The sequence below is a fragment of the Phodopus roborovskii genome, unplaced genomic scaffold, assembly GCF_943737965.1.
Source record: "Phodopus roborovskii unplaced genomic scaffold, PHOROB, whole genome shotgun sequence".
Taxonomy (NCBI): Eukaryota; Metazoa; Chordata; class Mammalia; order Rodentia; family Cricetidae; genus Phodopus; species Phodopus roborovskii.
In genome coordinates, this window is record NW_026126469.1 from 6,402,563 (window position 1) to 6,421,089 (window position 18,527).

The 18,527-nt window shown below is 40.7% G+C and overlaps 1 protein-coding gene across 6 annotated transcripts in view; it reads left to right on the plus strand.

Moving 5' to 3' along the window:
* Yeats2 (YEATS domain containing 2) overlaps window positions 1-18,527 on the plus strand; it is a 98,436-nt gene that overhangs the window by 29,250 nt on the left and 50,659 nt on the right. For all 6 annotated transcript variants that reach the window (XM_051191134.1, XM_051191136.1, XM_051191137.1 and 3 more), the window contains 3 exons: window positions 8,714-8,825; window positions 12,576-12,620; window positions 14,872-15,043. In XM_051191134.1, coding sequence (XP_051047091.1) covers window positions 8,714-8,825; window positions 12,576-12,620; window positions 14,872-15,043 — 329 coding nt within the window. The remainder of the gene's footprint in view (window positions 1-8,713; window positions 8,826-12,575; window positions 12,621-14,871; window positions 15,044-18,527) is intronic.

Below are 18,527 nucleotides of genomic sequence, written 5' to 3' on the forward strand. Positions count from 1 at the left end.
CCCCACCCACATCTCCCTACAGAAAAGAACTGGCTTCCTAGGTACATCAACCAAACACAGCCTAACCAGGCAAAAACCCTCACTTCAAGGCTGAGTGAGGTAACCCGGTAGGAAGGAAAAGGGCCCCAAAGGTAAGCAAAGAGTCAAACACCACCACTTCCACTATCAGGAGTGTCCACAAAACATCAAGCAAACAACCATAACATATATGCAGAGGACCTAGCACAGACCTCTATAGGCTCTAAGATTGCCATCTCAGTCTGTCTTCAGCCCCTCCACTCCCACAGTTTCTCCTCCCTTTCTTCCACGGGGTTCCCAGAACTCTGAGGGGAGGAACCCAGTGGAGACCTCCATCCTGGGCACTCTGCCTAATGTTTGACTGGGGGTGTGGGGGAGTCTCTGCATCTGTGCCCATCAGCTGCTGGAGGAAGCCTCACTGATCTATGAGTATAGTAGAACATCATTAAGAGTCATTTTTTTGTTTGTTTTTGTTTTTTGTTTTGGTTTTTTTTTTTTTTTTTTTTCTTAGTGGCCAGTCATGTTTGGTTTTACCCTAGGTCTCTGAGTTATCCAGCCTCCATTTCTTGGCAGTGTTGGACATGAAGTCTCCCATCTTTTGATACTTTCTACAATTTCCTTCTTTAAAGACTTAAAGTTTTTGTCATACGAGTCTTTCACTTGCTTGGTTAGAGTTACCCCAAGATACTTGTGGCTATTATGAAGGGTGTTGATTCTCTGATTTTTTATTTTTATTTTTTTATTCTCAGACCATTTATCTTTTGTATATAGGAAGGCTACTGATTTATGTTAATTTTTTTATCCAGCCACTTTTCTGAAGGTGTTTATTAGCTGTAGGAGTTCCCTGATAAAATTTTTGAGGTCACTTACATATACTATCATATCATCTGCAAATAATTATAGTTGACTTATTCTTTTCCAATTTGTATCCCATTGTTCTCCTTCAGTTGTCTTATTCCTTTAGCTAGAACTTGAAAGTACTGTATTGAAAAGATGTGGGAATGGACAGCCTTGTCTTGTTCCTTTTTTAGAGGAATTACTTTGAGTTTCTCTATTTAATTTGATGTTGGCTATAAGTTTGCTACTCATTACCTTATTATGTTTAGGAATGTTCATTGTAGCCCTAATATCTCTGGAACTTTTCATGAAGGGATGTTGGGTTTTGTCAAAAGCTTTTTTGGCATGTGAGATAATCATGTACTTTTTTTCCTTTCAGGTTGTTTATATGCTAGATTAGAGTGAATGATTTTCTTTAATATATTTAACCATCCCTGTGTCTGGGATGAAGCCTACTTGGTCATGGTGGAAGATGTTTTATTTTAAAGGTTTATTTATTTATTATGTATACAATATTCTGTCTACATGTATGCCTGCAGGCTAGAAGAAAGAACCAGGTCTCATTACAGATGGTTGTGAGCCACCATGTGGTTGCTGGGAATTGAACTCAGGACCTCTTTTGAACAGCCAGTGCTCTTAACCGCTGAGCCATCTTTCTAGCCCCAGTGGTTGATATTTTTGATGTATTCTTAGATTCTGTTTGCAAGTATTTTATTATTTTTGCATCTCTATGTTCATAAGGGAAATTGGTTTGTAATTTTCTTTCTTTGTTGGGTCTTTGTGTGGTTTAAGTATCAGGTGACTATGGCCTGATCAAGTGAATTTGGCAATGTTCTTTCTGTTTCTATTTTTTTGGAATAATTTGAGAAGTATTGCCATTAACTCTTCTTTGAAAGTCTGATAGAATTCTGCATTACAACTGTCTGGTCCTGGGCTTCATTTGTTTGGAAGATATTTAATAACTGCTTCTGTTTTCTTAGGGTTTGTGCTACTTAGGGTTTTCATTGCTGTGAAGAGGGAAACATTTAATTGAGGGGAAACTTTTCATTGAGGTTCAGTCCATTATCGTCGTTGTGAGGAACATGGTGGCATTCAGGCAGACATGGTGCTGGAGTACCTGAGAGTCCTACATCTTGTAGGCAGCAGTAAGTTGACTGAAACACTGGTGGTATCCTGAATGTAGGACACCTCAAAGCCCACCCCTATAAAGACACTTCTTTCCAACAAGGCCATACCCACTTCAACAAAGCCACACCTCCAATTAGTGCCACTATGAAATTATGGGACCAGTTACATTCAAACTACCATGTTCCCCTCCCTGGCCCCCATAAGCTTGTATCAGTATCATAATACAGAACGTCCCCATAGTCTATAACAGTTCCAAACTTGTTTTGAAGTTCAAAGTCTTATCTGGGATCCATGTAGTCTCTTTAACTGTAATTACCTGTAAAAATCAGAATCAAAAAGCAGATCACATACTTCCAACATATAACGGCACAGGATACATATTACAGTTCCAAAAGGGAAGAAAGGAGACACAGTGAGAATACTGGACCAAAGCAAGATCCAAAACCATCTGGGCCTACTCCAAACTCTGCATCTCCATGTCTAATGTCAAAATGTTCTTCAGATCTCTAACTCTTGTTTTGGTTTTGCTGGTGTGGGATTATTTCCTCTGTTTTAGTGGGTGTAGTTAACCTTGTTTTCTCCATCTGTGGTAATTGAACGTTTTTCTGGGTATAGTAGTCTGAGATGGTGTCTGTGACCTCTCACATCTTCAGAACATTTTTCTAGGCCCATCTGACAGAGTCTGCATTGAGAACTGGGGTGTAAATATAATATGTCTACTTTTATATGTTAAACTTGCTCTTTTTCCCTTGCAGCAATTTTGTTTGTTTTTGTTTTGGTTTCGGGAGACAAGGTTTCTCTGGCTGTCCTGGAACTAGCTCTGTAGACCAGGCTGGCCTTGAACTCACGGAGATTGACCTAACTCTGCCTCCTGTGTATTAGGATTAAAGGCATATGCTACCACCACCCTTCTTTTTATTCTTTCTTTGTTCCGTATGTTTAGTGTTTGTGGCATAGAGATTTCCTTTTCTAGTACTGTCTATTGGTGATCTGTATGCTTTTTTGTATCTTTATATTCATCTCATTCTTTATGCTAGGAAAAATTTCTTCTATGATTTTGTTGAAAATATTTTCTGGGCCTTTGAGCTGGGATTCTTCTCCTATTTCTGTTATTCTTAGGTTCTGTATCTTAACAGTGTCCCAGAATTCCTGGATGTTTTGTGTCAGGAATCTTTTTATCTTTTTTAGATTGAACATTTTCTTTGACTGATGTTATCGAATTCTTCTATCATATCTTCGGTGCCTGAGATTCTCTCTTCCATCTTGTATAGTCTGTTGATGCTTGTCTCTGTAGTTCCTCACATGTTCTCTTGCTCATGCACATTCTCACTCTCTCACTCTCAACCTCTCTCTCTCTCTCTCTCTCTCACACACACACACGCACACGCACACACACAATATTTGAGAGACATAAAAGAAAAGAGAAAGAAAAGCAAGCCAACAGGAAGTAGTACCAGGCTATAAAATCTCAAAGTACACTTCGTGCCTACTTCCTCCAGCCTACCTTCCTTCTACCTTCTGCTTCCACAACCTTCCTAAACAACCACTAGGTGGGGACCATGTGACTCTGTGAGAGGCATTTCGTAATCAAACTGCCACAGTGAGTTTAAGGGCTAGGGTTGGTTGTGGCGTAGGGGGAGAGAGCATACATAATGTAGGCAAGATTCAGGGTTTGATTCCCAGAGCAGCAGAAAGAACTTGCTGGTCTTGATGGCTAGCTAATCCCTGAGGTCCTAGCACTTGGGAGACTGAGGCTAGAGTGTCGATGTCAACTTTCACTTTATATCAAGCCTCTATCTCAGGAAAGGGGGGCTACTCCCTTTTCAGCATCTAGATTAACAGGAAATTCTATCTCATGGTGAAATTAAGTTAATTGTTCTAGGTGAATTAATTTTAGCCAGGCATTGATGGCATGTGCCTTTAATCCTAGCACTGGGGAGGCAGAGGCAGGCAGGCAGATCTCTGTGAGTTCAAGGCCAGCTTGGTCTACAGAGCTAGTTCCAGGACAGGCTCTAGAGAGATACAAAGAAACCTAATTTTAAGATTTATTTATTTTTTCTATATACATATGTGTGTGTACACACCTGTAAATAAAAGACCCAGAGACTGATATTGGAGTAAGCTGGTGATCAGAAAAGCAAAGCAGCCGGCCAGTAACTTTCACCTCAAGCTCAGGCTGAAAGGGCTGGTTCATACATGAGCTCTTCACCAAGCCTCAAACTGCTGCCTCTCCTCAACATGGCTGGAGAATCCTGAGACCTCAATATCTTCCTATCCTATCTTCAGTGTGGCTGGAGAATGAATGCCTCCTCCTGAATACTGAAGACCCTGCTTCTATCTTTTATATCACTCTAGTGCTAGGATTAAAGGTGTGTGATCTGTTACTCTTTTTGTCTGATTCAAGCTCAGTGTCTTGGGGTGGCCTTGAACTCAGATCCATCTACCTCTTAATTCTGAGTCCCAGGATTAAAGGTGTGTACCACCACCTAGTTTCTGGCTGCTGGGATTAAATGTGTGTGCCTGGATTCTATGGCTTGTGACTGACTTTGCTTTCTGAATCCTTTAGTCAGGCTTTAATAAATCATAAATAATGTATCATTACACACACCCACCTGTGTATTCTAGTACCCACAGAAGTCAGAAGTGAGTGTAGACTCCCTTGGAGCTGGACTTGTAGGTGTTTGTGAGCCACCTGATATAAGTACTTCAACTGAATTCTGGTCCTCTGGTAGAGGGTAAGTTTCCTTAACTGCTGAGCTGTCTCTCCAGCCCCTCTAGGTAGATTGTTTAATAGGAGTAATATTGCTGATTTTGCATGTGAGCAAGATGCAAAGACCCTTGCTAGGAAGCCCTGGCAACCTGAGTTTGATCCCTGGAACCCCTGTAAAGGTGGAAGGAAAGAACTGATTTCACAGAGCTGTCCCCTGTGACACACACATTTTTTAAAAAGTGGGAGTAATGTGAGTCAGTCAAACATGGTAATCATTTCTTATTGATAAGCTTCTAATTTACTAAAACAAAAAAATAGATTGAAAGTTCTTTACACAATGTTCTTAATATCTAATATACAAAACAATGACTGTTTTGTCTCCCATTCACACTTTGGGTATTGATTTATAAAGCATTGATTATACTTGGAATTTATAAAATGCTAGTTCCCTACACATTGCAATTTAAAATGTACAATATGCAATATTGTATTTACTGAGAGGTCTTAGCTTGCAGTCACTTGGCAGGATATAACAGTCCAAGGAAAGGATCACACCAAACTCACTTTCTCATTTCTTCTACTGTGCACTTCTACTGTGAAGTGACTTGTTAAAAGTAAGTTAACTTTGTTTTGTGAAATGTAAGGTTTTATTACTGAAGCAGACACTGGCAGCTGTGTCCAGGTTGGTCCTTGTCATTTGGCTGAGACATCTACCTAGGTAGTTTTTCATAAAGCAAGTCTTACTTTATTAACTATAAATTGGTGATTTTAAAAATATTCTTTTTGCTGGTTATGGTGGCACACACCTTTAATCCCAGCATTCAGGAGGCAGAGACAGACGGATCTCTGAGTTCAAGGCCAGCCTGGGCTACAGAGTGAGCTTGCAGACTGCCATAACTATATTGAAACCTTGTCTCAAAAATAAAATAGCTGGATAGATCATTTGCTCTGATTGGTCCTACCTCTATAAAGTATACAAGTTTGTTACTGTAATTAATAACCTACATGTGTCTCCCTTATTAGAATCTGAGCTTCCTTTATTTTTTTCCTGCTTTTAGGATTTTATGATCCTCTTGCTTTTCTCTCCTAACTGCTGAGATGACAAGCAGCACTGACATGCCTGGGTGTCAAGCCCGGGGTTTAATATATGTCAAACACTGTCTCCATAGAGCCCTATGTGAACCCAGAATCCAGGTGCCTTTTGGGGTGGGGGAGAGGCATAGATTCACTGTATGGTAGTAACTGGCCTAGAATACATCATCCACCTGCCTCTGCCTCTGGAGTGCTGGAAGTAAAGATCACTAGGCCTTGACTTTGAGCTCCTTAATGTTTGGGACCTCTCACTTACAGTAGCATCCCCAAAGTCTGGCTTGGTTCCTAGGACTAGTCAATATTCACAGCTTGTTTGATTCAGAATGGGTTACAAAGTTTGTGGGTTGTGCATTCCATTGTAAGTAGCTCTGCTTGTCTGGAAGTTTCAAATTATACTGAGTAGAAACCTAAATTTCTGTGAGTTCTTTTTCAGGGGGTAGGTTTGACACAGCGTCTTACTGGATAGACCAAATCAGCCTTTCATGTGAAACAATCTCTTGTCTCAGCCTCCCAATGCTGGGACTGCAGCTGTGTACTTCTAAGTTAACTGCTGAACAGTAAATTTCTCCATGCCTTTGGTAGACATAGTAATAATGCTTCCTCTCTAGAAGATTTCAGACATTTGAGTCTGTTCCTGTGACCTCCAGGATGTACTTGCTTCAGATGTTATGTCTGACTGTTGTGCCCCTGTCACTAGGCTATGGTCCCTGACACTCCAGCCTAGCTGTCATTTATGTGACTGTGTTGCACCTCCTGTCACTAAGTTAAGATCTCTGGCAACATTCCAGTGTATCTGTCATTCATGTGACAATATTGGGCTTCCTGACACACTCTAGTGTGTCTGTTATTTATGTGACTAGGCTGTGGTCCCGGACACACTCCAGCATAGCCGCCATTCATGCTACTGTGTTGTGTTCCCTGGCTCCTGACACACTCCAGCATATTTGTATCCTTTTAAAATGTTCTTCTGAGACCTAATGTACCATCCATATATAGCATTGTGTAAAGCAGGGTAAAAAAAGTTCGCCTGTATCTTGGACTTTGTGTGTGCTCCATGAGACTCCGCAGCTTGCTTGTGCCTGGGGTCAAGATTAACCTGATGTAACTTGATGCAGTTATTGGAGAATTTCGGTTCAAATTTTTTTTTAAGTCAAAGCACAAATGTATTTCTTATGATGACTGAATCCCATCATTGCACATTCTTGATGAAGAATTCAGCTATTTTCTTCTACAGAAACCATCTTTCATACATGTTTTACTTGTCATGACTACCCTTGGCCAACTTACTAAGAGCTGTGGTAGCAAACTTTATCAGCCAGTCACTAAGTGTGCTCTGGGCTCTGGGCTTTGTGTGGACATTACAAAAAATGAACACCTGGTTCCTGTCTGTTTGGAGTTAACTGGCCTATCCCTAGCCTTGGTGCATGTGAGGCTAAAGTGGGTTAGTGTGACACCAGCCTGACAGCAGCTTGCTGTATTGTCGTGCATCTGGAGGAGGACTGGGTAGTGAGGAGATCTGCCACCATGGGCACCTGTATTAGCACAGTGGTGAGAGAGCATGGGCTCAGTAGCCTAGGGCTCGAGTTTGAATCCTGGGTTTACTGCTTGCTGCTATGTGGCTTTGCAAGTTAGTTACACAGTTGAACTGTGCCTCCAGATGGTGCTCAGTGAGGTTGTAAACATTGGCTAAGTTAATAGATCCAAAAGGTTTAGAATAGCATTTGTGTTACAGAAATACTCTGAAATCAGAAATCTCCATCCTAGGAAGACCTTGGAAAAACGTTTTAGTTCTTTTGAAGGTCTTCCATGTAGAGGAATGATTTATTTATTCTTTGTGGTTCCAAATCTAGACTTTAATGCAGCAGATAGACTTCTCTGGCATTGAACTTATAATTCTCTGCTTTAGCCTCTCCAGTGCTTCATTTACAGGTATGAGCCATGTCCATCTGAAACCTTCACTAAGTAGTGAGTCCTGGCTGGCCAGTGCTTGTGGTTCCTTTCCTGGTCATGGATATGTTTCAACAGAATGGATGTAAACCTGTAGTGCCTAGTATTAAAGCCATGGAGGTGACTGCAGGCTGAGAGATCAAGTGTAAGGCAGAGATAAACCAGACTCAGAAAGTTGTCTATGTGTATTCCATCTTTGCCCTTAGAGATTTTGCTGGTCTTGGCAAACACCATCCCAGCCTGGTGTAGCTTGCTACAAAGTGGCGTTACTCTGACTTAGAGTAACTGACCTCTACATTTCAGGCTGCTCTTAATCAGGATATTACCTATCTCAGACACTTAGTTTCTGGATCTGCTTGTTAATTTTCATGGTAGGCTCCTCTCAGGCTTTGTTCTGAGACTCTGACCTAACCAAATTCATATCTCAGTTTTCCAAAAGCATATCCCAGGGAGAATGGCTTTTCCTGCCCTTATTACAATAATTCCACTCACATACTCAATTTTCAAACATTCTTTCTCAAGCCAGGCAGTGGTGGTGACACACACCTTTAATCCTAGCACTTGGGAGGCAGAGGCAGATGACCACCTTTAGATTGAACATTATTATGATTTATTTTGGTTTGGGTTATACATCTGACTTCCTGTGCCTATCAGGTGCCAAGCAGGGTTTCTGACTTTGTAGTGTGACATTTTCACTCTAGTTTCACTTAAGAAAATGACTTTGGATCATACAGTTTGTACCTCTTAGCTGTAATCATTTAGTAATGTAGCATTGTGTGTGTGTGTGTGTGTGTGTGTGTGTGTGTGTGTGTGTGTAAGAGAGAGAGAGAGAGAGAAACTCAACATGTTCATTTAGCAACTCATGAAGAAATGTAACTGATTCTTGGACATACATAAATTTCTGTTTTTTCTCTTAGAAAAGCTCTTTAAGAATGAGAGTGTAAACATAGGTAAATGTGTAAAATTTCTGCTTTTCCCTAGAGAGCCCCCTTTTCATCTGACTAGAAGAGGCTGGGGTGAGTTTCCTGTGAGAGTACAAGTTCACTTTAAGGACAGCCAGAACAAGCGGATAGATATCATACACAATCTGAAGGTACTGTAGTGGAGCATTGCTCCCAGGAAATGCAGTGTCTGTTTTCATTACCGGCTTAGAGTAGTAGCATTTGATTTCCTGAGGACCATGGCTGCAGATGGTGGGAGCAGAGTAGTCCCTGAGCTGATGCTTCCTGCTGCAATGCCTCCTCAAAGCTGGGGACAGTCACTTCACAACACCTGTAGGCTCTTCAGAAAGGAGAGAACTAACTCGGAGGAAATAAGACCCTTCCCCTATCTCCTTCCCTTTTCCCTTCCCTCCCCCTCCTCTCTCACCCTCTCTCCCCTCTTTTATTCTTTTCGTTTCTTTCTTGTTTTTCAAGACAGGGTCTCTCTGTGTAGCTGTGGCTGTACTGAAACTCATTCTATACACCAAGCTCTCGGAGATCCACCTGCCTCTGCCTCCCAAGTGTTGGGATTAAAAGCTTGCACCACCACTGCCCAGCAAGACTTCACTTCCTTGTCAAATACACTGTTAATGTGATGCTGGAGACCCTATAAGTTTAGTCTTTCTCATTTAATCTATTTATTTTTCTATTATGTGAAGCAAATACTTTGTGACATTCAGTCCCTAACACTGCAAATATAAGCATCACACAAAATACATAAAGATTAAGAGGAGTGAACATGTTTGAACAATAATAAATAAAGTTGTAATAGTTTTGGATTGTATATCCTTCACTGGTCTACACATGTGGTTTATTATACAGCCATTAAAATTCATATCTATTGAATATTTTCTATATAAGGAGAAAAACTACCATTAGAGTACATGGAAAGCATCACATAAAATTGCATGCAGTAAAGGTTGAGCAGATATGAGCCCTAGATTCAGTCCCCAGCACCAAATAAAAATAAATAAGATTTTTAGAGTTATGAAGTAGTTTAGTGGTAGAGCACTTGACTAGCATGTACAAGAAATTCTTAGCAGCACATATTTAAAAAAAAAAAAAAAAAAAAAAAGACCATCCATGCCATCCATAATTTTTAACGGTTAAAAAAAGTCAGTGTTAATTGGAATAGCATTTTTCTGCTTCTTTTTGTTTTGTGTTTTGTTTTTATTTATTTATTTTTGCAATTTGATATAACTATTACAGTTGGAAGACAATTTTTAAAGTTCCTCTTGGCAGCTGGTGTGATAGCACTAGGGAGGCAGAGACAGGCGGATCTCTGTAGGCGAGCTAGTTCTACATAGTGAGTTCTAGGACAGCCAGGGCTATCACACAGAGAAACCTGTCTCAAAAAAAACAAAGAACCAATTAAATAAAAAAATTAATAAAGTTCCTCTTGCCCCAAGCCACTCTTCCTTTGTGTTTATCATCAGTGGCTCCCAAATGTGTCAATAGAGTTTTCTTTTTCATTACCCTTGTTGTACACATCTATCTCTTTCAACCCTGAGGCGTGTTGGAATTTTCCTTCTGTTGACTGTGGACAGCACTGCTTGTTTCTGTTGTTTCCTTGAGATTAGAGAGTGGAGAGTGGCTTTAAAGAGCATGGGGGGCTTTGACCAGAAGGTAGGCACCACCCCTTACCATTTTTTGAAGAAAGGTCTAAAATAGTTTTTGCTTTTTCAAAACATAATCATTTTTATTTTGCACGTAGGAGTGTTTCACCTACATGTATGTATATATACCACATGCTTGCCTGGTGTCCACAGAGACCAGAAAAGGCATCATATCCCCTGAAACAAGTTACAGGGAGTTAGTTGCAAGCCACCATGTAGGTGCAGGGAATAGAACCCAAGTCCTCTGCAACAGTACTCTTAACCATTGAGCCATCTCTTCAGCCCCAGTTTTTGCTTTATTTTGGGGACTGCACATATTATTTACTTTGGGATTGTACCCAGCCCTAATTCATCAAATAAAAGGCTTGTTTACATAGTTCTTACCTATTACATTTTTTCAGTTCTCAGTAGAAGATTATTTGAGACACAATTTTTTTGGTTTTGTTTGTGTTTGGGACAGGTTCTCACTATGTAGATCAGGCTGACTTATAACGCACAGAAATAACTGCCTACTTCTGCCTCCTAAGTCCTGGGACAAAAGGTTTGTACCCCCACATCCAGTGGTAAAACACAGTACTTAAAATGATAGTAAAGTACATTAAAATATTTTTAATTCTGTGTATGTATGTGCAGAGGTGCACATTCATGCAGACGTCCATGGAGGCCAGAGACATTGGATTCCCCCTGGAGCAGGAGTTATAAGTGGTTGGAAGCTGCCTTACACGGGGGCTGGAAATCAAACTCAGGTCCTTCAAGAATAGTATGCAGTTTAGCTGCAGAGACCTTTTTCTGCTTAGCAACTTGCCTTAAAGCAGTATTTTACTATTTTGTTTCACATTAGCATGATCTCAGGCTCAGCTGAGGAAATAGGGTACAGTCTGGTCTCCCTTGGGAGCCCAGCACTGGGGAGTGGCAGATCCACAGGCCTGTTCTCAGTAGGACATTTGTCAGTCTTAGTTTAAATGTAACAGTATAGATTATAGAGAGACTTATTTCTATCTCTAGAGGGCAGAGACATGGATGCAACCCAAAGTTGCCCTGTAGTCTTGGCTAAATGCTTAAATATTGAAACAAACTCTAGGTGTCAGGATCCAGACAGAACAGTCCTGCAGCACAGGCCACAGAACTGCAGCATCCTTTCCCTCTATGGGTGCCCACAGGCACACTACTGAGACACTGTCGTTCTAGCTAGAGACTACAAAGATGTCACACCTGGAAAAGTGGGTTTATATCAAAGGTGCGTTAGTGACCAGGCATCCGGTCCCGTTCCATCTCCCTGCCTCCAGCCTAGAATGAGCCTGGTTATAAGCCTGTGCTGTGAAGTCGCTCTCATGCCCACAAAGATAAGAGAAAAGGCTGTCTCTTCCGCACTGGCTCTGCTTCCTCTCCCCACCTTGCTGTCTGTCTCAGGCTTGAATGGTCAGAGCCACCATCAATGCTGCTGTCTATCCATGGCATTTCTGGCTGTTAATGATATAGACTCCTGTCTCAGTGTCTCCTTGAAGCCACACCTGAAATCTCTCACCACCATTACTCGTGTTACTGTTTTTAATCTTCAGAGCTCCAAGGACTAAGTTGCTTTTCCTATGTGGGCTGCTACACAGCTTCCCTGATTTGCACTTCTGTCTCTTAGAAACCCTTAAAAACCCATGGTTACTATTCTACCCAGCTTCACTTACTCCTGTTTGTCTTTTCCTGCCCAACAGTGTTTATACCTATAAGGTGTTAATGATTTTTATTATGGGATATAAGTTGAAATGTTACAATTGAAATAATAATTTCAATGTAATTACAAACTTATTAGTGACATCATTCCTCCCCCCCCCCCCCCCGGGTTTATATTCCTTGCCTTAACATAAATCTTTTGTGGTGCTAATATAGTTGAAGTATTTGATGTTGGCTGTACTGCTTAAATTTTCATTCATAATTTTTCAGTCGTGCTTTGTAACTACATATTATATGATTACATCATGGCATTGCAGGTACATTTCTGTAGCCTGTCATTTGAAATATTTTCACACAAACTCACATTAGTGACATATAATACCTTAAAAAATGACATGATGTGATTTAGTGACACATTCTTTATTGGTTTGTGGTTATAGATAAGGCTGGAAATTTGGCTTTACTCAAATTTCCCCCCAGAATATTGAGGATCAGTTTACAGTGAACAGGTGTTAGGTAAATCTGTAACCTCAGGTTCATGAGCAGAGTGAAATCTAATGCTTCCCCTTTATCTTTGAATAGCTGGATAGAACGTACACTGGATTACAGACCCTGGGTGCAGAGACGGTAGGTGCCTTTCCTCAGCCTTGTATAGGGGTGGGGAGTTTCAGGGAGGTGGTGTGTGTGAGAGAGAGAAAGAGAGAGAGACAGAGACAGAGAAATGTGTGCATGCACTATGCTTAGCTTGTGTGTGTAACATAGGGTTTCACCCTGTGGCATAGTCTTACCTCAAATCCAAACTTCCTACTCCCGCCTCTAGAGTGCTAGCATTACGGGCATTTGCCACCATCCCAGCTGGCTTCTTTTTATTTAACAAAAACATGAATATTGGTCTTTCTTTAAGTTTGAGTTTTGCTGCCACCCTGCCCATTGTGTTTTGTTTTGTTTTGTTTTTAATTGTGACTTAAAACATGACAAAATTTTTAGGGTCTGAACCATTTCTAGCATGCATCTCAGTGACATGAAATATGCTCAGGGTGACACCAGTCATCACCTGAACTTTTCTCATCTTACATGTCCATACCTGCTCAGTTACCCCCCCCCCCCCCGACTGTTTGCCTTTTTGTCTCCATGGATTGCTTCCTTCACATTATTAGAATCATAGAGCATTTGGCTTCCTGTAACTGCAGTACATATAATATCCTCAGAGTTCATCCGTGTTGTACATTCCCCCTTTTTAAGATTTACTTTTATATTTGTTTGTATGAGTGTTTTACTTGTACACACGCGCACGCGCGCACACACACACACACACACACACACACACACACACTTACCTAGTGGTCATGGAAGTCAGAAGAGGGTGTCAGATCCCCTAGAGCTAGAGTTAAGGATAGTTAAGCTGGAGATAAGGATAATTGTGAGCCATTATGTGGATGCTGGGAGCTGAAGCCAGTTCCTCTGCAACAGCAACAAGTGCTCTTTTGTTTATTTATGTAAGATTTACTTTTAATCTTATGTATTTTTGTATCTGTGTGTGAGTGCCATGTGTGTGTGGGTATGCCCAAAGAGACCAGAAGATTTTAACTTCTGGAGCTGAAATTAATGGGCAATGGGAATCAAACTCGGGTCCTCCAGAAGAGTAAATATTAGCCATTAAGCCATCTTTCCAGTCCCTAAAGATTTTTAAATTTTTATTTATATATGTGCATGTTTATATATGTGCCTTCGTGTATATGTACCACATGTGTACAGTGCTCACAAAGGCCAGAAGAGGGCATCAGGTCTTTGGAACTGGACTTACACATAGAAGTTAGGAATTGATCAGCTAACTAAATCTTCACTGTTTAGAGAGAAGTGGACTTTATGATACCAAAAGATATTTATTAAGTGCCTTCTGTATGCTTTCTCTGGTCCAGATGTTAAGAGTAAAGAGATGAGTAAGATAATTTTTATTTTTTGTAAATGGAGTTCTTAATTGTTCTAGATAATAAAAAGCCATAATCAGATATAGAGGGAAATGCTGAGAGACCAGAAAAAAGGAGCAAGCCATAATACACCACATTCTCTAGATCTCTGAAGTGTTTGAAGATGACCTGTCTTTCTAAAATATCTGTTGGAAATTTTTGATGTTTTTGAGCATAAGGACAATGATCTAGTCTGCTTTCTATTGCTGTGCCAAGGGCCATGACCAAAGTGACATGGGAAGGAAAGGACTTACTTTAAGTTATAGCTCGCAAGTCATAGCTCAGCACTGAAGAAAGTAGGGCAGGAATTCAAACAGAGTCCATAGAGGAATGCTGCTTATTGGCTTGTCCTCAGCCTGTTTTTTATAACCCAGAACTACCAGCCCAGGAGTGGTACTGCCCACAGTGGGCGGGACCCTGTCACATCAATCATTAATCAAGAAAATGCTCCACAGGCTTGTCCACAGATCTGTCTAATGGAAGCATTTTCTCAGTTGTGGTACCTTGGGTTGTGTCAAGTTAGCAAAAACTAGTCAGCACAGACAGTAAAAACTGAACACAGGCATGGGACACTTTCAATTACAAATAAGTGCTATGGAGAAGAGTAGCTGGTGAATGGGGGTCTTGCGTTAAGTCATAGTGGATAGGGAAGGTCTTCCTGAGAGGTTGGCATTTGATGTGTTCTGGTGGAAGGCGGCCATAGGGGAAGAAAGGTGTGAGCAGTAGAAGCAATAAAGGGAAAGGAAGGGGCTCAACTGAGGCATCCTGCTGTTAAAGCAGGTTATGAAAATCTCATTCTGTAGAGGTCACTGGTTTCATCTCATAGGGTACTGGTTTCTGAAACGGAATTCAATCAAGCTCTGTAGCACTGATGATAGACTCATGAGCCTACTTGTTGCCCAACTGTGTAGGTAGTGGATGTTGAGCTTCATCGGCATTCTCTTGGCGAAGACTACATTTATCCTCAGTCATCTGAGTCAGACATATCTGACGCTCCTCCATCTTTGACCATTCCAGCCCCAGTAAAAGCTTCCCCAGTGGCACGATCCCCTGAGCCACCATCTGCTGCCCCTGCTGGAGAAGGTAATATGGCCCTCTTGCTTGAGGGAGTTACTCTCTGGGTGTTTTTCTCATGTGAGTGACTCCAGATTTCTGCTTCCAGCTGCTCGAAGTCAATGGAAAACATTGTTTTCATAAATGAGCATGCTGCCTCTGGCATACATCCCTAGTATGAAAATGGCTAAACTTCCTTATTGCGGTTAAATAAGGATCAGGATAAACAAATAGGCCAAATAGATGTTTATTTAGGGAGAAATAACTTAACAACCTAGACAGATGAACACCAGGAAATTTCACCCGATGCTCTCCTGTCCAAGTCCCACCAGCCAGAGAGCTTTTCCCGGCTCTTCCTCCAACCTCCTTCCACAGGTCACTTCCGCCCATGGCTCCACCCCCCCAATGGACGTGGTCAGTGCCACAGAAGGACTATCTCACTACAATTCCCCTTTTAGTCTAAAGAAAAGATTTAGGCTTAATACAAAACTATATACAAAACAGTGAATAACAAGTATGCTCTAAGAAAAGGAAAATCGAGAACAAAATGACCTACATATCTAGTCCTAGGGTGAAGGCATAACGGACTTTACAATAGAGTTGTCCTAAGCTGGAAAACGTAAGTCTAGTACCTAATATATCTAACTAGGAAGAGAGAATAATAGTTGTGATAGTTTAATTTTCAACCTCATCAAGACCTGAGAAGGAAAATAACGATACTAGAGTAGACAGGAAGTACGGATGGACAACTTCCAAAAGGTGCAGCAAGCCACCTGAACAGTCACCCTAGGTCTCACAGCAATGTTGGTACACCCAGTTTTGGCTAAGGCCAAGAGAACTCGACAGACCACAACAACAGCAGGGAGGTAGAATGGCTGTCTTACCCTGACTTGGCAAGGTCCAGCAGTCTTCTATATTTATCTCCTGTAAGCACATAGGACTGCATATCCAAATCAGTGGTCAAGGTGGGGGCAATTCTTTGCCCAACAGGCCATTCGCTGAGGCGAGAATGAACTCCAGCAGGAGCAACAACAGTGTCCAACATATTTTTGGGAAAGTGCACGGTGCTGTCAGGAGCAACAGTGTCTCATGTCAATGGAGTACTAATATTAAAACATTTAAATGCCATGTTCTACATGTCTATGAAGTGTTGAAGATTAAGCATCTATATCTGACTAATCTCATAGGTACAGGAAACATGCGTGAAGATAATCTGTAATACTTAGGAACTTAGCTAAAAAACTGATTAAAACTTCCCTGAATAAAGCAGGAACAAATACTTAAACAATGTAACTATATACATATACATACATATAAGTACCTAAATAGAGGTAGAGTAGAAATGTCAAGACAAGTGGTAGAACTATAAAGGGCAGCATGATGAATATCCCAAATTGTATCAATATACAAAATGTCTTGAATACAAGAAAAGTATACATACATAGAATATGGTAAAAAGTAATGTGCACAAAACATCGTAAGTGGAAAGATTTCACACAATATAACAAAATATAAACTTAATTTTGCATAACTTACCACATATAAGAATACATAACAATGTAAGCTATAAAATACTATCTCACTCTTACTCAAATTCACAAGAAAATAGGCTAATCTACCTATATCACATCTAAACCATACCTTTCCTAACCATTCCCTATTTTGTATGCTTTGAATTCTATCATTTTCAATGTTTCGAATCCTTGTTACTAAGTCTCCTATGGTTTGTACAAATTCCTTATTGTTTGTTGTAATCTCAAATCATTTCTTTAAGAATATCATGTTAATGATGAAACCCATTGCTGTTACAAAATAAAAGTACATATTGGTCCAGTCATAAGTTTCTTCTGCTAAAATCCTTCTATATATGAAGTAAAATAATTCCTAAAGTCCTGCATTGTAAAATTATCTGCCGTATTTATGGAGCAGTTGATCTCAGATATTATATCAGCTTAAATTGGAAAGGATATTACAATTACCTTAGGTGTAATTTTGCTGTCCTGGAACTTTGATGCTTTTAGTTGTAGATCTCAGCTTGTGGTAGTTACGCCTGGAGGTGTACCACCAAATAGCGCCTAGCCGCCAAGGCCCGTCTGATCCCGGTTCTGCCCGGAAGTGTACTGCCAAATATTGTCCGGCAGCAGACAATCCTTCTGATTCCGGTCCCTGTAGAATAACTCTTAACAAACTATGGCAAGCGAAATTTTGTTAAAAGGAGACTTGTGGAATTGCTGGCACCACAAGACTAAGGGCGGGAAAACTCGCAAGCAGGGCAGGTGCCGAGCAGCTCTTCGCGAATGCAAAGTGCGGTGTGGAAATGGGCAAAAAATGAGAAGCGGTGAGTGCCTTCTCAGGTCCGCTTTGGCGGCAAAGATCTCCTTTGCCGTAAGGAAGAGGCAAATGTCCCAAAGCTGTGGTGAGTCCACCTGGTTAGGCAAGGGACCCTGCCTGTTGGGGAAGGTGGGGGAGGGGAGCGGCGTCTGCTGCATGGGTGAAACCCAGGTCCCCTAAAAATCCTAATCCCGCTTCTGACACCAAATATTGCGGTTAAATAAGGATCAGGATAAACAAATAGGCCGAATAGATGTTTATTTAGGGAGAAATAACTTACAACCTAGACAGATGAACACCAGGAAATTTCACCCGATGCTCTCCTGCCCAAGTCCCACCAGCCAGAGAGCTTTTCCCGGCTCTTCCTCCAACCTCCTTCCACAGGTCACTTCCGCCCATGGCTCCACCCCCCCAATGGACGTGGTCAGTGCCACAGAAGGACTATCTCACTACACTTCCTCTTCTTGGAAACACTTTTCATAAATTTCTAAATTTTATAAAGGTGAAAAGGCCACAAAAATCACTTGTTTTTCATCCTTTTAAAACATTTTATTTTGTTTGATTTGATGTGTATGAGTGTTTTGGTTGTACGTATGTCTGTGTACCACATGTATACCTAGTGCCCACAGAAGCTGAAAGAGGGTATCAGATCTCCTAGAACTGGAATGCAGATGCTTGTGAGCCACCATGTGGATGCTGGCAGTCAAACCTAGGTTGTCTGGACATCCAGTGCTCTTAACAGCCAAGCTATCTTGGCAGTCCCTGTATTTTTATCCTTTGCTGAAGACTTTCTGGCTCAGATTCTGATTATGTGAATAGGAGACTTTAATCCTATGAGAAAAAAATAACATTCAACATCAACAAATGCATTTTGACTATGGCATTTTTTATCATTTAACAAGACTATAAATGTATTAATTTTTTTAAAGTTTTTATATAAGTATATTCTAAGTGTTTATCTTTACACTGGTATTTTAGTGTGGTAAAGTTTTGCTTTTTATATAAAACTTCAGCTTCATTTCTCTTTAGATTTCTATTGTACCCTCCTCTGTGGACATCATTACACTAAGTGATGGCTTATTTGTTTGTCTGTTTTAAGTTTTCTCATCTCCTGATTTTTAAATTCATATTCTAAAACATGAGACAGTAGACTTGTATTCTTTTTGTATTATGTAGCTTCTGG